The sequence below is a fragment of the Mus caroli genome, unplaced genomic scaffold (genome assembly GCF_978045245.1).
Source record: "Mus caroli unplaced genomic scaffold, Mus_caroli_1 scaffold_4, whole genome shotgun sequence".
Taxonomy (NCBI): Eukaryota; Metazoa; Chordata; class Mammalia; order Rodentia; family Muridae; genus Mus; species Mus caroli.
Window position 1 is genome coordinate 143,748,756 of NW_028227259.1, and position 24,005 is coordinate 143,772,760.

The 24,005-nt window shown below is 46.8% G+C and overlaps 1 protein-coding gene across 15 annotated transcripts in view; it reads left to right on the plus strand.

Moving 5' to 3' along the window:
• The window catches only part of Sun1 (Sad1 and UNC84 domain containing 1), a 47,405-nt gene that overhangs the window by 10,845 nt on the left and 12,555 nt on the right, over nucleotides 1–24,005 (plus strand). For 2 of the 15 annotated variants that reach the window (XM_085837378.1, XM_085837380.1), the window contains exons 2-15: nucleotides 3,293–3,389; nucleotides 9,609–9,800; nucleotides 11,894–12,078; nucleotides 13,243–13,269; nucleotides 13,372–13,551; nucleotides 16,416–16,613; nucleotides 17,844–17,909; nucleotides 18,182–18,292; nucleotides 20,555–20,656; nucleotides 20,979–21,072; nucleotides 21,596–21,654; nucleotides 21,768–21,913; nucleotides 22,571–22,810; nucleotides 23,729–23,815. In XM_085837378.1, coding sequence (XP_085693504.1) covers nucleotides 3,313–3,389; nucleotides 9,609–9,800; nucleotides 11,894–12,078; nucleotides 13,243–13,269; nucleotides 13,372–13,551; nucleotides 16,416–16,613; nucleotides 17,844–17,909; nucleotides 18,182–18,292; nucleotides 20,555–20,656; nucleotides 20,979–21,072; nucleotides 21,596–21,654; nucleotides 21,768–21,913; nucleotides 22,571–22,810; nucleotides 23,729–23,815 — 1,764 coding nt within the window. In that variant the 5' untranslated portion in view covers nucleotides 3,293–3,312. Of the gene's footprint in view, nucleotides 1–342; nucleotides 462–808; nucleotides 832–3,292; nucleotides 3,390–4,592; nucleotides 4,615–9,608; nucleotides 9,801–11,893; nucleotides 12,079–13,242; nucleotides 13,270–13,371; nucleotides 13,552–16,415; nucleotides 16,614–17,843; nucleotides 17,910–18,181; nucleotides 18,293–20,554; nucleotides 20,657–20,978; nucleotides 21,073–21,595; nucleotides 21,655–21,767; nucleotides 21,914–22,570; nucleotides 22,811–23,728; nucleotides 23,816–24,005 lie in introns of those variants that run through there. The other 13 variants (XM_085837379.1, XM_085837377.1, XM_021162064.3 and 10 more) reach the window with 13 other exon arrangements.

Consider the following 24,005-nt stretch of genomic DNA (forward strand, 5'->3'; position numbering starts at 1 on the left):
CCATCCACTAGAGCGTTTAGATTAGAGAAAGCTTGATAGATATCAGTGCTGTCTTTGGGCTCAGAATTGATCATGCCAAATAGTGCATTTGCCAGCATACTGGATAGTGAAAGTCCCTTTGGGGAGTGAAGGTAGGAAGTTGGATTTTGATGTTAAGAGAATAATGGGATGAAAAGAAGTAGAACACCTGTACTGAAGAAATAAGAATGGGGATGTGTACTGATGCTGTCACTCAGCACAGAATGTTCCGGTAACCTGGTCGGAATCCATTATTACATTCTGCCAGGGTGGGGCTCTATTGTGCGGGGGGGCGGGGGAGCAGTGTGCTTGAGTGAGGCCTTGGAGGCCAGCCAGGAGTTTGGAGCCAGTAAGGTGTTGTCAGGTTCTGTGCTTTGACGTTCTCCTCTAGGTCTGTGCAAGAGTCGCTAATATACAAAGAGGGGGATGGAGCAGCTAAGCAGGTATCAGGAATTATGTGGGTTCAGCAGTTACAGTTATTGTTATCTGTAGAAGGTTGTCCACGTGTCCCCTCACCTACCAGGAGTGTAGCTGGAACGTTGAAGTGTTTTCTCACAGGTGTGTCATGAAGTTCTTAGACCTGCTGGGTGTGATGACAAGTGCCTTCTGTCCTAGCTGCTGGCAGGATTGATTGAGCCATGATTAGAAGTCAGCCTCGGAGATATCATGAGACTTCATTTCTCAAAGACCAAAAGAGAATCAGTGCTGCAGTAAACAACAGTAGCAGTAGTGTGTGATACACCATATTACAGCACAGGCTGGCCTAGAATTTCCAATCCTCCCTCTTGTGTCTCCCAGATGTTGGCATGATTGGTAAGCCATGTATCACCATAGAGATACCATACAGATATAGTAGCTTTTATGAGTGTTTTCTTTTTAAGGAAATATTTGGGCTATTTTGAGGAAAATAGTGTTAGGATTGGCATGATGGATGGTTCAGTGGGTAAGAATACTTCCTGCTTTTGCAAAGGACCCAGGTTTCATTTCCCAACACCCATAGCCATCTATAAGTACAGTTCCAGGGAATATACCCCCCCCCCTTTATGGCTTCTGTGAGAACCAGTCATGTGAATGGCACACATGCGTATATGTAGACAAAACACTCATACACATAAAAAACTTAACTCCTTAAACAAAAGGCAAAATGATATAATGAAAGTGCTTTCAGCCAGGAAGTGGTGGCACATGCCTTTTATCCCAACACTCTTGAGTTTGAGGCCAGCCTGGTCTACATAGGACAGGACTATGTAAAAAGAAACCCTTGTCTTGAGAAAAACAAAACAAAATAAAAAACAAAAGCTTCGATGTGACTTCAAAGTGCCATTTGTGTGCAACACATTGTTCAGATTTTGTTATTTTCCATTTTAGTTTCTCTTCTATTAATTTGATTAACTCTGTTTTATTTGAAATAAGATTGCCCTCTAGTTCAGCAGGCTTCAAATTGGCAGTGTTCCTCTTTTCTCTACCTGCTGAGCTCTGGTAGTAAACCACCATGCCTGGCTTCCTCAGTTCTGTTTGTTTGGTGGTTTGGACTTGCTTTTGTGTCTCTCCTTTTAAAGGGGGTAGTAGGGGATGGGGAGTCTTACTATGTATATCAGGCTGGCCTGGACCTCACAGCATGCATCCTACCTCAGAGTGTCAGGGTTGCAGCTATCAGCCACCACTGCCTTTCCAATCTGCCACGATTCACATTACTATGAGGAATTGCTTTGTTTTGTTTGTTTGTTCGTTCGTCCTTCCTTCCTTCCTTTCCCTTTTTTTTTTGTTTTTGTTTTTTGTTATTGTTGTTGTTGTTTGTTTGTTTGTTTGTTTGTTTTTGAGACAGGGTTTCTCAGTAGCCCTGGCTGTCATAGAGCTCACTCTGTAGACCAGGCTGGCCTCGAACTCAGAAATCCGCCTGCCTCTGCCTCCCGAGTGCTGGGATTAAAGGCGTACGCCACCACTGCCCGGCTTATTTTGTTTTTCAGTTCTAGGGTGGAACATAGTAGTATACAGTCTCAAGCACAGTCCTACTGACTTGCATCCCATCTTTGTGAGGACTTTAATGCATTCCATGTAAACTGGTAGCTTGGGGGAAAGATAGAAAAGTCTTAAACTCCTTATTCTTCTTCCTTGCTTTGCGGCTGTGTTTTCTTTGGTTCTGAGATACCTGTGCAAACTTCAGCTTTGCAGCAGAGTATTGCAGTGCTGCTCTCTGATCATGGGATAAAAGTGTGTCCTTTTACTTAATGCCACTCCTTACTCCAGAAGAAGAGAACATGTGACACCTTCAAGAAATGGAAAGTCATAGGCCTAGTGTGGTGGCACAGGCCTAAAGGACACCCCAGCACTCAGGAAGCAGAGGCAAGGGATCTTTGTGATTTGTGAATTTGAGCCCATTCTGGTCTACATAGTGAGTTCCAGGACTACCTAAGAGACCTCACAATCAAACAATCAAATAAACAAACAAATAAGAGAGGGAAAGGTGGAAGGAAAGAAGAGAGAAAGGAAGGAAGAAAACTGTTTTAGCTTGGTGTGGTGGCTCACACCTTTAATTCTAGCACTTTGGAGGCAGAGACAGGCAGATCCCCGTGAGTTTAAGGCCAGCTTGATCTACAAAGTGAGTTCTAGGACAGCAGGGCTACACAGAGAAATGCTGTTTCCAAGTATCACCTCCCCCACAGCAAAAAAAGCCAATTTAAAAAAAAGCCTTTTGGAGTCACTGTTAAGTTTTTCTTAGAAAGTGCCCAATTTATATAAGCCTTACCAAGATTTCTCTTGTGACTTTATATTTTTGGAGAGGGTCTTGCTATGTAGACCATGCTGGCTTCAAACTCATGATGATTCTTCTGTATCCGCCTCTCTGGTGTTGGGATTATTATCATGCCTAGCTTGCTTGTTATCTTTTGGTTTTGCTTGGGGGTGGAGGGGGGCTAGTATATGATTGTGCATGTCCAAGCATGGAGGTCAGAGGAAAATGTCAAGTGTTGTTCCTTCCTTCCACTTTGAGACGGTGGTAGTGTGCACTAGGCTGGTGGGCTCCTGCACTTCCGACCTCCCATCTCACCATCAGAACACTAGGATTACAGATGAACTTCTGTGCCTGGCTTTATGTGGGCAAGCTTGTGTGGCCAGAGCTTCGTTTCCCTTCATTTGGAGGGAACACATGAAAGAAACTTTGACTTGGGACTAAGAAAAACTATGTCTTTTGTTATAATCAAAATGGGACTGCCAGCCCTGTCTCTGAAGTTCTGTTAACCCTTTAACACCCGGTCCTCTTCTGTCTCTTCTGCAGCATGGTCTGAGACGGTGAACATGGACTTTTCTCGGCTGCACACGTACACCCCACCCCAGTGTGTGCCGGAGAACACTGGCTACACTTACGCACTCAGGTGAGTGAGTGCTCTCTCTGGTGGGGTGCAGCACCACACCGCCTCAGGGCACACAGCATTGAGCTCTCAGCTTTTAAATGATCATGGAGGCCTTGAGTGGCTTCTATAGCTGTAGACTTCTGAGTCACCTCTTCCAGTGACTCAGCTGTTAGTCACTTGAAGTGACTCACTTTTGCAGGCTCTACCCTGTGGCCATGATTGGGAGCAAGTGGTTAGTATGGCCAGTGTTTTGTCACTTGCTTTAATAGTTTGAGCATCCACCAGAGACTCTGGACGATGGGCTGTCTTTGGGAGGCGCATGCTCCAGACAGGATGTCTGGGTCCTTGAGTCAGCAGATGCTTGCTCCTCTGTTCTTTCCAGTTTGCCTCCTCCAAGCTGTCCTGTATGCTAAGGAGAATCAGTTGTACTACTAGGTTAGGGCATGCCTGGCAGGCCGGAAAATTGGGTGCCTAGCAAGATGTGGGAGGCCTGTGAGATATATGTGCTGAGTTCTTCAATGGTTCCCCCTATGCAGGTGAATCCACAAGAAAACCTAAAGGAAATCAGAAAATATTTAAAAATAAAACTCTGTGTGTGTGTGTGTGTGTGCACATGTGTGTGGGCATGTGTGTGAGTATGCAGTGTGTGTGTGTGGAGGGTAGAGATGGACAAGTGGGTATCTTTGTTCTTACCTTTTTTATTCGTGTGAGATCTCGCTGAGTTCAGAGTTCACCATGTTTGGTTGGTCCGTCTAGCTAGCCGCTTTGTTCCTGGGATCTCCACTTCCTGAGCACTGGGATTATGGACAGGCTGTCATGGCTTTGACGGCATGTAGAGAACCCTTTTCTCCTGAACTGGCCCCAAGAGGACGCTTTTAGACAGCAGTGGTCAGCTGCGAGTGTGACTACTCTGTTTTCCATTTCCATCCTCAGTCAAGTTGCACTTGCTGGGCGCACGCAATCTTATGTTTTCAGACAGGTTGTCCCCACCTGATAGCCACATAGCCCATGTTTGAGGCCAATAATGTTTTAGCCTGGAGCCTGTAGTATGTCAGAAGTAAATGAGTGGCCAGCACAGGTGACTTCTGAGCCTGTCTGGGAACATAGAAACAGTTATTCTTGATGACTTATTTTTAGCCTTTATGACCTATTTTAAGTACAGTGCTGAAGAATCCATGTGGCCTGCAGTGAGGTTTGCAGTATTTGCTCAGTTAGGCTTGTGGAGCCTGTGATGGCAACGTGTTAGGTATGTAGACTAGAGTCCAACTGAGGATTGTAATCTATAGAGATGTGCTTAAAGTACATAGGACTGAGTAGGCCAGACCTGTCTAGGGATACTAAGGTGGGTGGGTGGTCAGTGAGAGCCATTAGTCTTCCCAACCTTAGTTGGCTCTTTGGGGTGGGTAGGATTGACAGTCAGGAGAGACATATGACTGGAGTTCTGAGCCAGTTACCAGTGGGTAGTAACTGGGCCCTAAAAGTAAGTAAGCATGCCTTAGGCCATGAACAGCAGGAGCCAGGCATGAGAGCAGGGTTGGGACAGTGGAGCTGGACTGGCAGAGATGCTGGGCACAGGGTTCTGTGGGTACAGCTCCAGGCTCCTGGTCCTAGCTTTTCTGATGGCTTATGCTCCCCAGCCAGATGCTCAGTGTAACAGGAGACAGAGCAGCTGCACCCTGCTTTCCTCCAGGAACACCTGCTAACCCATTCCAGCGCTGGTTCAGCAACTTTCCGATCTCAGTTCTCAGCCAGCTCAGCGACTATCCACACACTCCATGGGTTTAATTAAAATGTCTTCCTCTCAGAAAATGCCATCTACCATCAGATTTTGGAGCTCTATTTTGTACCAGCTCCATTTTTCAGTGACATTGGCTCTCTCTTGCCTCCACTGGTTTACACTGAATACTAGTCAGATACCAGTTTTGATGGAATGTGGTGACATAGGCCTTTAACTTAAGCACCCAAGAGGCACAGGCAGGTGGAACTCTGTTCGAGGCCAGCCTGGCCTATAGAGAGTTCCAGGGTAATTCAGACCCTATCTCTAAATACATACATACATACATACATACATACATACATACATACATACATACATACATTCCAGCCTGGCTTATAGAGAGTTCCAGGGTAATTCAGACCCTATTTTAAATAAATAAATAGGTTCCCAGATTCTTTTTGTGTTTATAGTGAGTTTTTTTAAAAGAGGATCCTCACCTTGTGTTTGGATAGCTTCTTTCTTTCTTGAGTCTACCAGTATTTCCTGTAAAGTGGTGTTAGCCCTACAACATTGAGCACTTACTGTTTCTCTATATGCACACACATCTCTGTTTTCATATTTGTGTGTGAACATAGACAGGAGGAGAGGGGTGTGTATGTGTGTTGATTGAGGCCAGATATCAATCTCAGGAGTCAAGACAGGGTTTCTCTGTGTAGCCCTGGCTGTCCTGGAACTCACTTTGTAAACCAAGCTGGCCTCGAACTCAGAAATCTGCCTGCCTCTGCCTCCCAAGTGCTGGGATTAAAGGTGTGTGCCACCATGCCTGGCTCTACCTTATTTTTGAGACAGGATCCTAACCTGAGACTCACTGACTGAGGTAGGCTGGCTGGCAGGGATCTGCCTGGTACTGGGGTTACACTCACAGGCTACCTATTCTTACTTTTTGTGGGTGCTGGGGATTGAACTGCCGCTTGTATTCCAAGCACTTTACTAACGGATTTATCTCTGCAGCTGCTGATTTTATTTGTTGAGAGGATCTCATGAGGCTGTGCTGCAGTTCAGTTATGTGTTGTTAGACTGGCATGGCTCCATGCCTAGTGCTGTGATAGAGTTTTGTGTCATTGTCTAGAGAAGACTTGAGGCTCCTCTTGGAGGATTGAGATGGCTTGTGTTCTTGGACCCACCTGTTGTCAGCCCAGTCAGCTGCTCAAAGGGTCACAGCAGCTGCCTTTGCCTCCCTCAGAGAGGAAACCTCTCCCAGAAGCTCTCTGGCCTTGAACTGTATGCTCTGTAGATAGTCCTACTTTCTCTCTGGGAGGAGGGAGGGAGGGAGGCTGCCTACAGGGTGTGAGGTGACTGCAGTTAGCCAGCCTCAGTGTGCCTGGGAGCCAGGAGGCTGTAGCAGGCCAAATACATAGAAAGCCCAGTGGTGGGACTGAACACTGAGTCAGCTGCTTGAAGCCAGGGCCTCAGGGATGAGTTGCTCTGCTGGACTGGGGCACGATGTGGCTAAGTATATTTGTTACTTTTCCCGTCAGGGCCCTGATAAGAGTCTGGATGCTGTGGTAGGACCCACAGGAGAACCTAAAGTGTGGAGAGTGAAAGATGTGACTAATAAGGAAGGGTCCCCGGAGGCTGGGAGGGACTCAGTATAGGGCACAGGACATGGCTTCAGGACGCTAGTTGCTACGGCAGGAAGGAAGGAAGGAAGGAAGGGTGTGTGTCAGGCTTCCCTCTTTGAGGAACTCTGTGTGTGTGTGTGTGTGTGTGTGTCTGTGTGTCTGTGTGTCTGTGTGTGTCTGTGACTGCAGCTGCCACTCAATAGAGCAGAGACAGTAGGTTAGAGACTTGCCTAGGCTACAAAGTGAATTCGAGGGTCTATGGACACCACAGGCTTAATGGGTTAAATCACATATTACTACTAAGTCCAATGAACTGACTCCAGTCCCTGGGAAACAGATGATGGGAAGAGAGAATTGTTGCTCAAAGTTGTCCTCTGACCTGCACATACAAACCATGCCAGCCCCACCCCTGCTCAATGTAAAATTTAATTTTTTTTCTAATAACTAAGTTCTTGAACAGTGGGTCTGTAAGAGCTGTTACTTTTCTCACGATAGTCTTTGAGACTTATAACTAGGGTCTGTGTCTTCATCTGCCACTTTGTTCTTCCTGTCCTGGATGGAGCCCGTAAACACAGCTACTAAAAATGCTTCAGGATTTAGGGGTTTATGCTGCCTGGAGTGGGGTGCAGGGTCCCTCCTGCATCTGGCTCTGGGTGTCCTTATCTAGGTTATTACCCTAACCTAATAGCCTGGACAACTTGGGTAGCTGGTGACACACTAAACTACAGTTCCTACAGAACTGGGGATACAGCAGATAAACAATAGAGACCTGGAAACTGTCAAGTCCAGTTCTTCATTTGGAGGTCAGTAGGGTAGCTGGTCCACTCTTTCTTCCCTTTCTGTTTGTATCTCTGTCCCAGACACTGCTGTGCTATCAAGATTTCGAATTCTTCATTGCCCAGCACACAGAGAACATGTGAGAACCTTCTAAACACTTCTGAGCTTATGTGTTATGTAGAGACTTATGTGAGTTTCTTTGTAGAACAGTGTGTCAACCTTCTCATCAGTGGGAAAATACGGGGCAGAAGCCTTTGAGGAAGGTGTAATTGGACTCACAGTTTTGCGGGTCTCAGGCTGTGGTCCTTGGCTGTTGATTCTGGACCATGGGATGTGTGATGGAGCTGAGTTGCTTACCTCATTGATGAACCAGGACAGAGAACATGGAAATAATTGGAGACCAAGCATAACTTTGAAAGGCACAGTCTCAGGCCCTACCTATTGTTTCCAGAATGCTTCAGATCAGCTCCTGCAGCTAGAGACGAAGCCTTTATCCGCATACCCTGCCTGTGGCGTCATTTCGTATCCAGCCCATAGTAAGCAGTGTGAGTGGGGCAGTTTCTGTTTTCTCTTAGCCTTCCGTGTGTCTCTTGCAGGACAGTCTGGTCCTTTGCATACAGAATAGCAGCAGATAGCCTGTGCTCTTCCTACCATACCACAGGATCAAACACTCCCTGAGCTGTGAGACTCCCTTACCCAGCAGCTAGAATCTGAGGGTGAATGTGTATTGAGGAAGGGGAACCTTAGTCACTGTTCTGTGGCTGTAAAGAGACACAGTGACCAAAGCAGCTCTTAAAAACACAAGCATTTAATCAGAGACTTGTGTACAATTTCAGGGGATTATTCCATCAACAGAGCCATTCTTCCTATTCCTTCTCAAATAGCTCTACTCCATGGTGACTAAGCATTGTATATGAGACTATGCAAGCCATTCTTAGTCAAACTATCACAGTTCTGGTCTATATCTGCAAGATTAATTCTGATGTAAAATATAATCTTTGTAAACTAAAGCCATAATTATATACAGTGCTTTGCTAGAAGGAAGTTGTCTGATTTTAGGGTTCACTGAAACTAGCTAGCTAGTGTTTTCATTGAACACATGCTGTCAGCTCCTATCTCATCCTGACTTGGCCTTTAATCTGGTACACCAGAGTATCCTAAAGTCCATGCCTGCTGAAGCCAATTGTATCGCCTTCTGAGGAGTCTGACTAGTGGTGCTTACCAGGCTGGCTTGGTATTCATTCCATCTCTAAGGTCTTACATCACCCAGACCCTCAAGGCTACAGAGCCCTGTGTTAACAGGACATAAGGCTTGAAAGCCTCGAACCTCATGGCTGCTAAGGTTGCCCATAAAGGAGTGTTCCCCAAGGTGTCTGCTGTTCCCTCACCTACTTTGTTCTCATGAGGTGTCCAACCGACAACACTCTTCTGCCTCTTCCCCTCTTCCCCCTAGCTGCCTCATGCTTATTGGTCGTCACCCTCATCACTGCAGCTTCTTCTCCAGTGGTACTAGGTTCCTTGTGTCTTGATGAAGATGGGTGCTGCTGATGGGGGTAGCATAGTCTTAACCCAAGAGTACCTGAGTGGGCAGCCAGCTGGCTTCTGGCCTAAACAAACTGGGTATCACTCAGAGTGAAAATACATTCTGTCCACTGCACTGAGCTGACAACTGCGAGGGAGGCATTGGAAGTAACAGGCTTTCCCATGACTCAGAGGGGTTTTCTTTTAATCTAGCTTCAGTTTATGAAGTGTGTGCTCTAGGGCTTTCCATTTTCTTCTCAAGAACATACTACTAAATTCTCTTTTAGTCTCTGCAGTGTCACTGTCTTGTTAGTTGCTCCATTGGGCCTGGTGTCTGTTTATACGGGTGCTCTGATTTTATCATGATACACAGACACCATTCCCATTCTAACAGTCTTGGCCTGCCTCAAATAACTGTTCTCAGCCAAAGTTCCAGGCCTGCCAGTCTGGGTCTGCAGGTGAAGGAGGTTGGCAAAGGCGCATGCGCAGCTGCTTACCTGACTGATACCTGTCCTTGCAGTGCAGTGAAGCTATAACTAAGGACTGTTGTGACTCCTTGCCTGGCTGGCGGCCAGTGCTTCCTCTAGCCATGTCTTCTTCCAGTTCTAGTTACTCTTCGGATGCTCTGGATTTTGAAACTGAGCACAAGTTGGAACCTGTATTTGACTCTCCAAGGATGTCCCGCCGAAGCTTGCGTCTGGCCACAACAGCTTCATACAGCAGTGGGGACAGCCAGGCCATTGACTCGCACATTAGCACCAGCAGGGCCACCCTCGCCAAGGGGAGAGAAACCAGGTGAGTATTATGTGGCTTGTCTTCACAGCTGTCACCCCCCCCCCCCCCCCAACCCGGCTTTTCAGATTGTCAGGTCAAGCTCTTCCCCTGGAATTGTTTGTGCACACATGTGCAGATCTGCCCTATGAACTGACTGAATTTGTTCTGGAGTACTCCAAGTATTTGCTGTCTACCTGCATAGTGGAGCTGATGGTAATATGCGTGAGATGGCAATACAGATGCACTTCTCATGGTCATAGTCCTCCTGGCATGAGCTGAGCTTCAGTGCCTACCAAATGGAGAGGAGTGGAGCCTTGCTGGGTCTGTGCTGCTGATCTGTCATAGCCAACTCAAGCCTGTCCGTGACATGTGGGAGCTGGGTACCTATGCACGCACAGTTGGATGGCCAGTGCATTTTGTCTCTATTCCTTTTTTTTTTTTTTTTATTACGTATTTTCCTCAATTACATTTCCAGTGCTCTCCCAAGAGTCCCCCATACCCTCCCCCCGACTTCCCTACCCACCCAGTCCCATTTTTTGACCCTGGCGTTTCCCTGTACTGGGTCATATGAAGTTTGTGTGTCCAATGGGCCTCTCTTTCCAGTGATGGCCGACTAGGCCATCTTTTGATACATATGCAGCTAGAGACAAGAGCTCCGAGGTACTGGTTAGTTCATATTGTTGTTCCAACAATAGGGTTGCAGATCCCTATTGGGTACTTTCTCTAGCTTCTCCATTGGGAGCCCTGTGATCCATCCAATAGCTGACTGTGGGCATCCACTTATGTGTTTGCTAGGCCCCGGCATAGTCTCACTAGAGACAGCTATATCTGGGTCCTTTCAGCAAAATCTTGCTAGTGTATGCAATGGTGTCAGCGTTTGGAAGCTGATTATGGGGTGGATCCCTGGATATGGCAGTCTCTAGATAGTCCATCCTTTTGTCACAGCTACGAACTTTGTCTCTGTAACTCCTTCCATGGGTGTTTTGTTCCCAATTCTAAGAAGGGGCATCTCTATTCCTTTCATGCCTTGTCTTCACTGTAGCTGATGGCAGAAGTTCTCACCATCTGTACCTTTTTGAGATTAAATAGAAGTTTATTTATTAATTTAGTTTCTTTTGCTCATATGAAAATTGCATTACCTTGGAGCTTGCTGGCACTTTGTTCACACTACCTGGGGCCCTGTGGGTAATGTGCTCCAGCCTGAGACCTGCAGGCTGTAAGGGAAAATGTCAGGCTATTGAGTTGTAGTAGCTGACTCCCAAGCACAGCTTCTGTCAGGCCACCCAGAGGTGTGGAGGTGTCCCGAAGCTACAGTCCCTCAGACAAGAGACCAGAGCAATGACTATGGTATATATTTGTACTGACCTTTATCACACCAGTTTCCTGGAGGAGGTTGGCTTGGGTGCCTTTGTCCTATGTGTACCTACTCAAGTCACTTGATGCAAGATACTTAGAGGACATTTGGATTTGTTGTTGTTGTTTGTTTGTTTGTTTGCTTGCTTGCTTTGAGACAGAGTCTTACCATAACCAGGGCTGGCCAGAACTCACAGAGTTCTGGTTACCTCTGTCTCCTGATGGCTGGAGTTAGACAAGTGCCACCACATGTAGTTGTCATTTGCTTTTGGGCTGCTCTGTTGTGTGATGAGAGTAAAGGCAGAAGTTCCTTCAGTTAACCATCACCTTTGCTGTGCCTGCTGACAGCTAGATGCAGAAAGCAGTAGGGCTGTTGGTGTGCTTGCTCTTTCTTGGTCAGAAAAGGAGGTGGTGTGCTTAAATGTATGAGCTCCAGCATTTGTTTAACTCCTAAGTCATTTTTTATTTTCAGGTTATTTCAAGTTTGAGCCAATGTTGGGTTGTCAGGCCCAGAAATAGTCTGAAATTATTTTGTGTTTATAGTTTTAGAACAAGTTCTTAGTCTTTTTTTAGAATGACTCCAGCTTAAAAAAAATTCCTTTTTGAGATTAATGAATGTTTAGATTGTACCAGACACAGCATAAGAAAATGACTTGTCCTAAAAAGTTGTGTATGTTCCCTGGCACAAATTTTATGTTAGTAAAAATCTAATGATTCTGTATTTTCTAAGCAAAGTCTAAAAATGTGTTTCTTCTTTGTAGGACAGTCAAACAGAGAAGAAGTGCAAGCAAGCCAGCTTTTAGTATCAACCACCTGTCAGGGAAGGGCTTGTCCTCAAGCACAAGCCACGACAGCTCTTGCAGCCTGCGGAGTGCCACGGTGCTGCGGCACCCTGTGCTAGATGAGTCCCTGATTCGTGAGCAGACCAAAGTGGACCACTTCTGGGGTTAGTCACTAGAGACGCAGACATCCTCATCCCCAGTGTGGCTGTGTCTGCACTTGTTCTGGGAGGGAGCCAGTGAGGTCAGGGTCTCCAGGGAGATGTGGATGCTGCCTTCATCTGCTGCCTCAGTGGCTTAGGTGAGCTGGTAGTACTGTTCTCTGAAACATGGCTGATTAAATAAATAAGCAGGCAGCAGTCTTACAGCCATTCTTAATATGGCACACTTAAATTTGTTATAAAATCCTGGTATGTTCTAGAAAACACTAGGCAACTAGACAGGGAAGATACGTTTGAGTCATTAGAAAATACTTAGTATAAGTTGGTCATGGCTGTGGATTCCTATAATCCAAACACCCCAGATGTGGAGGCAGGAGAATCAGAAGTTCAAGCCAATCCTAAGCTACATAGTGAGTTCAAGGCCAGCCTGAGCCCCAGAAAACCCTTTTTCAAAAAACAAAGGACTTACTGTAAAACAATCAATGTTGGAAGGCAAGAGGCTATGCCCGAGCTCAGATATAGAGACATCTGAACCCTCAAGGTGACCTGTGCCATGTTACCAAAGCTGTGCACACAGACACACAGCTCCTCCGCTGACTCACAGAGCTGCCTGCTAAGTTCAGCTTATGTTCTCCTTGCTCTACTGGGGGAGTTGGAAGAGCCAACTTAGTTCTAGAAGTCCTGAGTGCTTCACTCCGTGATGCCTCTGCTTTGCTCAGTCAGGGAGCCTTTCTTGGGCCCAGGGCCAGACATGCTGTAAGTTAGAAACCCAGAAGCTTTGGACAATGGTGCACACCTATAATCCCAGCTCTCAGGAGGCAGAGACAGGAAGAGCTCTTTGAGTTCAAAGCCTCCCTGGTCTACAGAGTGAGTTCCTGGACAGCTAGGGCTACACAGAGAAACCCTGTCTCAAAAAACTAAGGAAAAAAAAAAAACAAAACCCCTAGAGTTTCCATAAAGCTAGCTAGATCTTCCCCCTTGTCTGTCCTTGTGGGCCAGAATGTGCTGGAGTGTACAGCTCTCCATGCCACTGCCTTTAGGTGACAGGAGTACCAAGCATCTTGGAAATAGACCACAACAGTGCCACAGCATAGCATTGGCCTATCACCGGGTACAATTGTGGTGGGGTTGGTTGTATTTCTCAGTGTAATGTGTGTGTGTATGTTTCAGGTCTCGATGATGATGGTGACCTTAAAGGTAATTACTTTGGTACTTTGTAAACTTTTTAAACTAGAAGCCATGGCTACGTAATCTGTAGATAGTGATCAACAGCTTTCATTACTCCTTTGAAAACCTCAGGTGGAAATAAAGCTGCCACTCAGGGAAATGGTGAATTGGCAGCAGAGGTGGCAAGCAGCAATGGATACACCTGCCGTGACTGCAGGATGCTCTCAGAGCGCACTGACGCACTCACAGCCCACTCTGCCATCCATGGGACCACCTCCAGAGTGTACTCCAGAGATAGGACTCTCAAACCACGTAAGTCTTCTGCTTCTGTAGTTAGTAAAAAGGTTGGCCCCGCTCATTCTTTTCTTGTAAATCTGACTACGGGCCAAGGATGTGGCTCACAGTATAGTGTTTGCCTCGTACGTGCCAAGCTCTGCATTCCATCCCCAGCACAGGCCTTGGTGTCTTGCACTGTTTGCCTTACAGAGTTGAACTCGGTATTCTCACAGCGTTGAATAGGCTCACATTAACTCTGTCCTACTCGTCGCTTCCCAGTTTGTGGTTCTGTGGTTAGTTTTTTTGTGCCTGGAAGTAGTTCAGATTTGGTAAATTTGGACTTGACATGAACAAAGGCAAGTTCCCACTCCTGTGGCTTCTTACTGGGGCGCTTCTCTGTGTCACCCAGTACAGCCCAGATACTCAAGTAGCTAGAGCACCAGAAGTTGATGCTGCTGAGAGTGAGAGCTCTGGTGTGATGCTATGAGACAGGTGCTCTGGGAGGGCAACACGGAGCCTGGCACCTGGGTGGTGTCATCAGATCATTGAACATGATAGAGGTGGGTGCCAGCGTCTTGACCTTTCTACCTGGTATAGAGGTTATCACAAGTGGCTGAGCAGGCAGGTTGATTTGGACTGCTTGAACTTTCTCCTAAACATTGATAGACCTTTCTGTGTTCCAGGCGTGGTGCTGGGCCTTCCTCACCCATGAGTGTCACAGGAAGACCAGGAGCAGCATTGAAAATTCAGTCCTTATTGCTCGTGTCTAGTTTATTCTGTTACTACAGGCCTGTTCTTGTGTTCAAGGCTTTGTCAGCACTTTAGCATTAATGTCACACAGGGAGAATCATAGAAATGGAAGAGACAGGTGACTGGACCAAGTGACACTGCTTTTCTTTCTTATATGTGAGTGTGAGAGCCACAATGAACTTGGTGCCTCCCCCTGACCTTGCATCACTGAGCTCTCACTGAGTCAGGGCTCACCTCAGATGTTCCCAGCAGCTTCCTTTGCACAGCTGAGCACAGCTGACAGGGCAGGGGTCGGGCGAACAGGTATCCCTGTCACCACACTGCCCTGGACAGTGCTGTACTGTCCCAGTCAGTGGCAGGCGGTGCTGGTGTAGGCTTCGTAGTTCAGCCCTCCAGCAGCTTCTGCTTCTACTTAGCAAGACGAAACTTGTAACAGAAAGACCACTGTGTGGCCCCACAGTGTAGCCTGTACACTGAGTGTGCAGCTTTAAGAGTTTGTGTGCTAATTGGGATGGTTTGGTGCCTGTGCTGAGTGTGTTGTTTCAGGATACTCTCCTTCTAGGGCTGGAGAGACGGCTCAGTGGTTAAGAGCACTGACTGTTCTTCCGTTCTTCCGAAGGTCCTGAGATCAAATTCCAGCAACCACATGGTGGCTCACAACCATCCGTAATGAAATCTGACTCCCTCTTCTGGTGTGTCTGAGGACAGCTACAGTGTACTTGGATATAATAAATAAATAAATCTTTAAAAAAAAATTCTTCTAGCTGCCTTTGATAAAGGCTGGCCTACCTTGCTCTCCCTGCAGCAGATAAGGGTTCCTTCCCTTCTTTTACTTTTTGGTCCTGGGGATTGAGCCCAAGGCCTTGTATATGCCAAACACATGCTCTGCCACATGGCTCCAGCCTTGGCACCCTCCTATTCTTGCCAACTCAACATTTTTTTTCTTGCTCACATCTCAGCAGTGTGGTGAGTGTCTGATTATCTAGGAAGCCACCAAGCATGTCTCTAGCATCCCTCCAGCCTGGGAGGGCATGTGCACAGGTGGCCGGGGGAGCCTCTTGACCTTGGGCTTACTGCCCAGCTTTGTGATTTTGCAGTACAGTGTTCAGACTGGAAAATAGCTCTTTCACTATTCTTTTGGGGGAAAAAAAACAAACTAAGATTAATCATAATAAAATTTATTATTACTTTACATGTATAGGTGTTTTGCCTGCATATGTGTTTGTGTACCATGTGTGAGCAGTGCCCTGCAGAGGTCAAAAAAGGTTGAATCTCCTGGGACTGGAATTATGGGCGGCCATGAGCTGATCTGGGTCCTCTGGAAGGGCTCCTTCCTGCTGAGCTGTTTCTCCAGCACTCTTTGAAAATTTAAAGTTGTAGTATTTTCTTTCAAATCACACCACTCAGACTCACTGATTTCATGATGGCCTTCTACTCAACTTTTGAACATACTGAGCATATCTGGCCTTGGGAGAAAGTGGAAGAAGTACTTCGTGGTCCGTGGGTCTCCAGTGCCCCTCAGATGCCAAAGGGATGGCCAGCCACCACTGTTCCCAGTGTGCTCCATACTCTGTGAAAAAGCCATTTTCCAAGAACAGGGTTTTTTGTTTGTTCGTTTTGTTTGTTTGTTTGTTTGTTTTTGAGATAGGCTTTCTCTGTATAATCCTGGCTGTCCTGGAACTCACTCTGTAGACCATGCTGGCCTCAAACTCAGAAATCTGCCTGCCTCTGCCTCTTGAGTGCTGGGATTAAAGGCATGCGCCACCACTGCCCAACAACCAAGATCAGTTTTGAAGACATGGTTTACAGCATTTCCCTCCGCATACTAGGTTCACAGAAAGCCTTCTGGAGCCCAGCAGGGCAGGATCCAGGGAGCTGTCAGTGTGTGCCTCCATGGCTCAGCGTCCTCACTGGGTCGGACTGGAAGTGCTCAGCTGCTGTGCCTGAGATCTCAGTTATGGAGAGGCCACCACAGCGCTTCCTCTCCGTCTCCAGCTGGCTCTCTGGTTGATGTTCTCAGGTGGTCTCTTCCCAAGTGTCCAGTTTTAAAATGCTTTGCAACTTGGCTTTTCTTAAAAGTTTGGCCATCTGGTTCATTGGGTAAACAAGTATATGAGAAGAAGTGACGTGTGTTCATGGTTTTCCACTAGGCGGAGTGTCCTTTTACCTGGATAGGACTCTGTGGCTGGCCAAGTCCACCTCCTCATCCTTTGCATCATTTATAGTTCAACTTTTCCAAGTGGTTTTAATGAAGCTCAATTTTGAATCAGAAACTTACAAATTGAAAGGCTATGAATCCAGAGCTTATGAATCACAGAGCTATGAGACAAAGAGCCATGAGTCAGAAGGTATTTAAATATTTTTTTTTCTCCTTTCTCCACTGAATCATGCTTTCAAGGTGGAGAAAGCCCTGCTTCTTCTGAGGCTCTTCTGCATCTTCTGCGGGCTCCATGCTGCTCTCTCATCTGGTTTCTATGGCTCTTCTTCTTGTGGGAGCTTGTCAAGTGTTGATATGGCCTGTGTACAGTTCAGCTTCCTGAAAATGGGTCAGGATTTAGGCTTTAGAATTTTATTATTGTATGCATAAATACTCATGGAGTTCAAAAGACAACTTTGTGAAGTTGTTTCTCTCCTACAGATTCTAATGGCTTTACGTTTTTAAAAAAGTAGGTATGGGGGCTAGAGGGCTGGCTCAGCAGTTAAGAACACTTGTTGCGGGGCTGGAGAGATGGCTCAGCGGTTAAGAGCATTCACTGCTCTTCCAGAGGTCCTGAGTTCAATTCCCAGCAACCACATGGTGGCTCACAACCATCTGTAATGGGATCTGATGCCTTCTTCTGGTGTCTCTGAAGACAGCTACAGTGTACTCGTCATATATATAAAAACTAAATAAATAAAATCTAAAAAAAAGAAAGAAAAAAAGAACACTTGTTGCTCCTGTGGAGAACCTGAGTTTGGGTCTCCACACCCACATTGGAGGTGTGTACCCACCTGTAATTCCAGTATCAGGATCTGAGACCCTCTTCTGGCCTTCGGGTGTACCTGCATGAATGTACATGTAATTAAAAACATAGCTAAAAATAAGCCGGGCGTGGTGGCGCACGCCTTTAGTCCCAGCACTCGGGAGGCAGAGGCAGGCGGATTTCTGAGTTCGAGGCCAGCCTGGTCTACAAAGTGAGGTCCAGGACAGCCAGAGCTATACAGAAAAACCCTGTCTCGAAAAACCAAAAAAAAAAAAAAAAAAAAAAAAAACATAGCTAAAAATAAAATAAAGAAAGTTAATGAACTCAACTTTGACTTTTGCTTATTAATGTTAAGCAAAACCAGTTCATTTGCATGACATTTAGAATCCCACTTGAGAAAACTTTTAGGGAAGCCTGTCTTCCCCTGTGATTGCTAATGCATATTAACAGCCTGCAGCTTTCTGGTTTTCCTGGTGCCTGTGGTCACCTGTGTGGTGAGAGCCATCAGCATCTCTGACACTCCTGAGGCATGGTCTCTGGTCACACTGGCTTTATAGGGCATCTGGCCCTCAAGCTGACTGTGAGCTTCCTAAGCCCCTTCTGCATGTGTTGCAGCCCATCTCGGTCACTGTGGGAGGATGACTGCCGGAGAACTTTCCAGAGTGGACGGGGCGTCCCTGTGTGAGTACAGCTTCCTCTTTCAAGATGGTGCTGGTCTTGGAGGACCCCAGCTCCATTGTAATACTGGGCCTCCAGCCCACCCTAGCTTATGGCTTCACTGGCATGGCTGGTCTGGCTGCCACCAGCTCTCAGTACTGGCAGTGAGTCATCCCCAGACTGGGCCTGCTGTGATTTAGGGTGATAGTTTCCGAGGTTTTCGAACATTCTGTGCAGTATTCTGATTGAGGTTTGCATGTTAACCTGTCACTCCACTCCTTGTCACCACACCACAGGCGATGACTGTAAGGGGAAGAAGCACCTTGAGATACACACAGCCACCCACTTGCAACTGCCCCAGCCACACAGGGTGGCAGGGGCCGCGGGGCGCCTCTGCATCTATACAGGTTATATCTTGTACCTTGTTCTATTTGTTCTTGTTGAAAGCGCTGCTGTGTTTGGTTTATTTACACTGCCAGTGTCAGAAAGCACTATAGAAGGTGACAGTAAAAGAACAGCTGTGGGGCTGGAGAGATGGCTCAGCAGTTAAGAGCACTGACTGCTCTTCCAGAGGTCCTGAGTTCAAGTCCCAGCACCACATGGTGGCTCACAGCCAGCTGCAATGGGATCTGGTGCCCTCTTCTGGTGTGTCTGAAGATAGTGAGAGTATAGTCATGTGCATAAAATAAATTTAAAGCAAAACCAAAACTCAACAGCTGTGGTTTAGAGTACAGAGAACCAGCTGGGCATGTTGGCACAAGCCTGGGATCCCAGCACTCTAGGGGCCAAGGCAAGAGGACTATATGCACTCAAGGCCAGCATAGGCTATACAGTGAGACCCTGACTCAACAGCAGTAGTAGAAAACATGTACAGAATCCCTTTGGAGCACTTTGTGAATTTATTTAGTATGGGTTCACTGATGCTTGTGTTGGCAAGTGCTCTTTTTTTAAAAAAAAATTTATTTAATATATTTAAGTACAATGTAGCTGTCTTCAGACACACCAGAAGAGGGCATCAGATTCCATTAGAGATAGGTGTGAGCCACCATGTAGTTTCTGGGAATTGAACTTAGGACCGTTGGAAGCGCAGTCAGTGCTCTTAACCGCTGAGCCATCTCTCCAACCCTGGCAAGTGCTCTTATAGTGACTCCCCAGCCCCAGGAAGTACCCATAGAGTGTGTTTTCCAGCCCTGCTGACAACTATAACAGATACTATGTGGGAACAACTCTAAGGCAACAGTTTTTGGTTTGGTTTGGTTTGGTTTTGGTTTTTTAAAGATTTTTTTAGTTATTTATTTTATGTATGTGAGTATACTGTCTTCAGACACCAGAAGAGAGCATCAGATCCCATTACAGATGATTGAGAGCTGTCGTGTGGTTGCTAGGAATTGAACTCAGGACCTCTAGAAAGAGCAGTCAGTGCTCTTTAACTGCTGAGCAATCTGTCCAGACAATTTAAAACATTTTTAATCCTTTTAAAGCCACACCTTTTATTATCTGTTATGTTGAAATAGTTTAACTGTTATGAGGGCTAAAATGCAGATATTAAGTGACAGCCAGCAGCCAGGCTATGGTAGCCACATGCCTTTAATACCAACACTTGGGAGGCAGAGGCAGGTGGATAGCTCTGAGTGTAAGGCCAGCAAGTTCCAGGACAGCCAGGGCTACACAGAGAAACTCTGTCTGCCAGCAATCACTCGAGAAAATGGAGAAAAGTTGACTTAAAAACCCATGTGGTTGATAGCATGTACATACAGTTACTTAGGTGGCTGAGGTAGCAGATTGTCAGAGGCTAACCTGGCAACATAAGACTGTCTCACATGGGGCCGGCATGAGGAAGTGGTAGGTTTTCTGCTCTGTGTTGAATGCCCATTCATTTTAATACTTATCCAGTGGTGCTCTAAAACTTTAGTCTACTGGGGCTGTGGGGTGGGGGATAGTGGAGGTGGGTTTAAGTTTTGTTTTTTTGAGGCAGTTCTCTGTGTAGTCCTGGCTATCCAGGAACTCACTCTGTAAACGAGGTTGGCCTCCTCAGAGGTCGGCCTGCCTCTGCCTCCCAAGTGCTAGGATCAACGGTGTGGCCACCACTGCTCCAACAACTTCAGTATCCTACTACCTTCCCACTGCGAACACTTGAGGCACCGCTCATCTAGAAGGTCATGAACCTTCTAGACCCCCTGAAGTGTGTAGTGAAGAGGTACCTGCCTGCCTCTCTGTTAAGCAATTGATGGTAAGCTGGCATGGTGGCACATGCCTTTAATCCCAGTACTTGGGAACTTGAGAAGTAGAGGCAAGTGGATCTCTTGTGAATTCTTGACTATCCTGGTCTATCTAGTGTGTTCCAGGACAGCTAAAGAGTGGGTCCCAATCTCAACAGCCCCCTTCCCTACCAAAAACTAAAAACAACAACAAAAAAACTATGGTGAGTCAAGTATGATGGCTCGTTCACTTGGGAGACTTATCTTTGACTGTGTCCTGAGTTCAAAGCCAGCCTGAGTCTAAGTGAGGACAGTAAGGTTTTTTTCAAGAAGATGTGAATGTCCTCCTGGCTTAGTACAAGAGGGAGTTTGAGCAGAGTATACTGGCAGCCTTGCTCATTCTGCTGTCAGGATGTGCTGACCCCTACAATCTGTTTCACAGTGCCCTCTGCCATGTCTTCTCTGCCACAGGTGACCTCTTGGTTCAAGCACTTCGAAGGACTAGAGCTGCTGGGTGGTCTGTGGCCGAGGCCGTGTGGTCGGTGCTCTGGCTGGCTGTCTCTGCTCCAGGTGGTTATGTGGCTTCTGTGTTAGTGCTCTCACAGAGTCTGGGGCAGCAATAAGCAATGTACTAGACCAGGCTGGAGCTTCCTGCCAGGTCCTCACTGTGACGTGCTTGCTGTCTGCTTCGGGGGCATGGCATCTTGTGTGGGGTGTGTGGACCTCAGGCCGCATGATCCATACCCTGACCTGCATGGCAGTGGCGCTTCCCTCTGTTAGTCCTGTGTGTAGCTGGTGGCATTCACTCTTCTCCTGCCTGTGGCTTCCCAGAGACATCCGGCTCTGCAGCTTCTAAAGCGTGTTTCATGAGGACCCTTGCTCTCTTCTCTTGTAGGGAAGGCAGCCTCGGGAGCCTTCTGGTGGCTAGGGAGCGGCTGGTACCAATTTGTTACTTTGATTTCTTGGCTGAATGTGTTTCTTCTTACCAGGTAAGAAACTGAGGGGAAGGTCTTAGTCAATGTTGGGGGCTCCTGTGTCAAGGTCGGTGTGCCATGTCAGCATTGGAGCCTATGCTTGCATGGGGTGGTAAGCAGCTATTCTGTATCAGTTGTAGGAAGCTCTATAATGGCTTGGTTTACATTTGCAGTGTCGGCATCAATATATTGTTACATGTTTTACAACAAACCTTCTTATTTTGGTTTTTCAAATTAATGGAGGTGGAAAAGGCAGCTACCATTGTTAAGTACACTGGATGAATGTAAAAGCATACAGATAGATGGAGGGCCCAGTCAAATCCTATGCTCATACCCTAGTCTAGAGCAGTTCTCTGGGTACCAGCTCACCAAGGTGGGTGCTACCCCTAGGACAGGGCCTCAGGCCCTCTGTGTTTTTCTTGTGGTACAAGATAGTAGCTCTCAGGTGGCCAAGCAGGGGGTTAGTGTATGCACAGGTGGGCAGAATGGTATGCCACCTCTGTCTTTCCAGAGTTAATGGTCTCCTCTCTGTTCTTAGGTGCCTTCGAAATATTTGCAAGGTTTTTGTCTTGCTCCTCCCACTCCTACTTTTACTAGGTAAGACATGGCATGGTGACCTTCAGAGACCAGCACATGCCCACCTTGGAATCAAACAATCTGAATACATTGGGGCATGTGTACATTTGCATACAGCTATCTTTCCTCCCCAGGTGCTGGTGTCTCCCTGTGGGGCCAGGGAAACTTCTTCTCACTACTACCAGTGCTGAACTGGACGGCCATGCAGCCAGCACAGAGGGTGGACGATTCCAAGGGCATGCATAGACCTGGCCCTCTTCCCCCGAGCCCACCTCCAAAGGTAACCAGCAAGAGAGGTCTTGGTGCTCCCATGAGCATGTGTTCTTTAAAGCTTTTCAGGCCACTTGTGAACAGCCAATCTTAGATTCTGCCTTAGGGGAAAAGGTATTTTTGAGCAGACTTTCACTTTGTAGGCTGGACTAGAACTCACAGAGATCTATATACCTGTCTCTGACTCATAAGTGTTGGGATTAAAGGCGTACACCATGCATAGCCCTAAAAATGTAAAATAATAAACAAATAAATATGTGTACATATATATGTATATCACATAAAATAAGTAAATATGTATGTGTATGTATGTATGTACACACCACAAGTTTTATAGCTTTTCAGATGCAGAATTATATGTTCCATTCGATTATATAATCCACTTGATTATGAGTGTGAACACAACATGAGAGTAGAAAGAATGAACCACAGAAGCCAGGCGTGGTGGCACACGCCTTTGATCCCAGCACTTGGGAGGCAGAGGCAGGCGAATTTCTGAGTTCGAGGCCAGCCTGGTCTACAGAGTGAGTTCCAGGACAGCCAGGGCTATACAGAGAAACCCTGTCTCGAAAAACCAATTTAAAAAAAAAAAAAGGAACGAACCACAGCCCCTTATGTGCTAGAGTGTCCCTCTGGTTGTGACTTCAGCCTCCTGGTTCCATCCCAGGTTGATCACAAGGCTTCCCAGTGGCCTCAGGAGAGTGACATGGGGCAGAAGGTAGCTTCTTTGAGTGCGCAGTGCCACAACCATGATGAGAGACTTGCAGAGCTGACAGTCCTGCTTCAGAAACTACAGATACGGGTAGACCAAGTGGATGACGGCAGGGAAGGGCTGTCACTGTGGGTCAAGAATATGGTTGGACAGCACCTGCAGGAGATGGGCACCATAGAACCACCTGATGCTAAGGTAAGGCCCAGAAACTCCTTTGGACCTGTTGCACACATTGCTCCCAGCCCATGTGGTGCCTCTCCAGTGCAAAACACCTCCTGGCACCAGGAAGCAGAAAGGGAGGGATGGACCAGGACAAGATCTGCCCTTTGGGCACATCTCTGGTGCCTTACTGCTGCCATCAAAGTCCTTCAAGCATTGCTACCACCGCCCAGTGGTGTCAGCGCCCGGCGGGTAGCAAGTTCATCTGTAGCCTGATCTTAGTGACTGGGTCTACCAGGCTGAGGACCAAGCCTTCAACAAGCCTTTTGAGTGACATTTCTTATCCACAGTATAACACAAATCTTTTCTTTTTTTCTTGTGATGTGGTGCTGGGGTAGAATTAATCCAGGGCCTTGTTCATGCTAAGCAAGTGCCCATGGAAAGAAATCTATTTCACTTGATGCTTTCATTGATTATGGCCTTAATGAACCCAGAAAGGTTGGGTTAGAACTGAAAATCCTCCTGCCTCAGCCTCCTGAAGGCTGGGGTGACAGCTTGGCACCATCATCCTGTCCCTAGTCAGCTTCTGAATCAAGGACTTAATCACATGATGGAACCTTACTGTGAATGGTGCTTTTGGGTGTTGCTAGTGAGTGTGAACATACCATGTATTTCATATGGGTAAGAGGTGATAGAGGGGGATGACTGTGCCCTGGGTCTTTACCCATAGGGGTTTTATTTTAGAACTCTGAAGATCAGGAAGCCCACTTCCTATATAGAGGAAGCTGCTGGTATGATTTCTCTCAGGTTTGAGACCTCCAGCCAGAGACAGGGGCATGGCTAGGCCCTCAAGATGCTACACCACCCTGTGACTGCAGTAAGAATTACTGGCCTGCCCTAATGGCATATACGCGATGCTGAACTCTCAGCCACTCGTTCTGTATTCATTCTCAGACTGACTTCATGACTTTCCACCATGACCATGAAGTGCGTCTCTCCAACTTGGAAGATGTTCTTAGAAAACTGACAGAAAAATCTGAGGTATTTATTGTTTTGGGGTGTGTGTGTGTGTGTGTCTGTGTGTCTGTGTCTGTGTCTATGAGTGTGTGTGTGTTTACTTGGTGGGTACACATGCATGGGAGTGCACACATGGAGACAAACAAGGAGGGGATCCTGCCCTGTTTCTCTGCCTTTTTTTCTTTGAGACAAGGTCTTTTACTGTGCCTTCTTT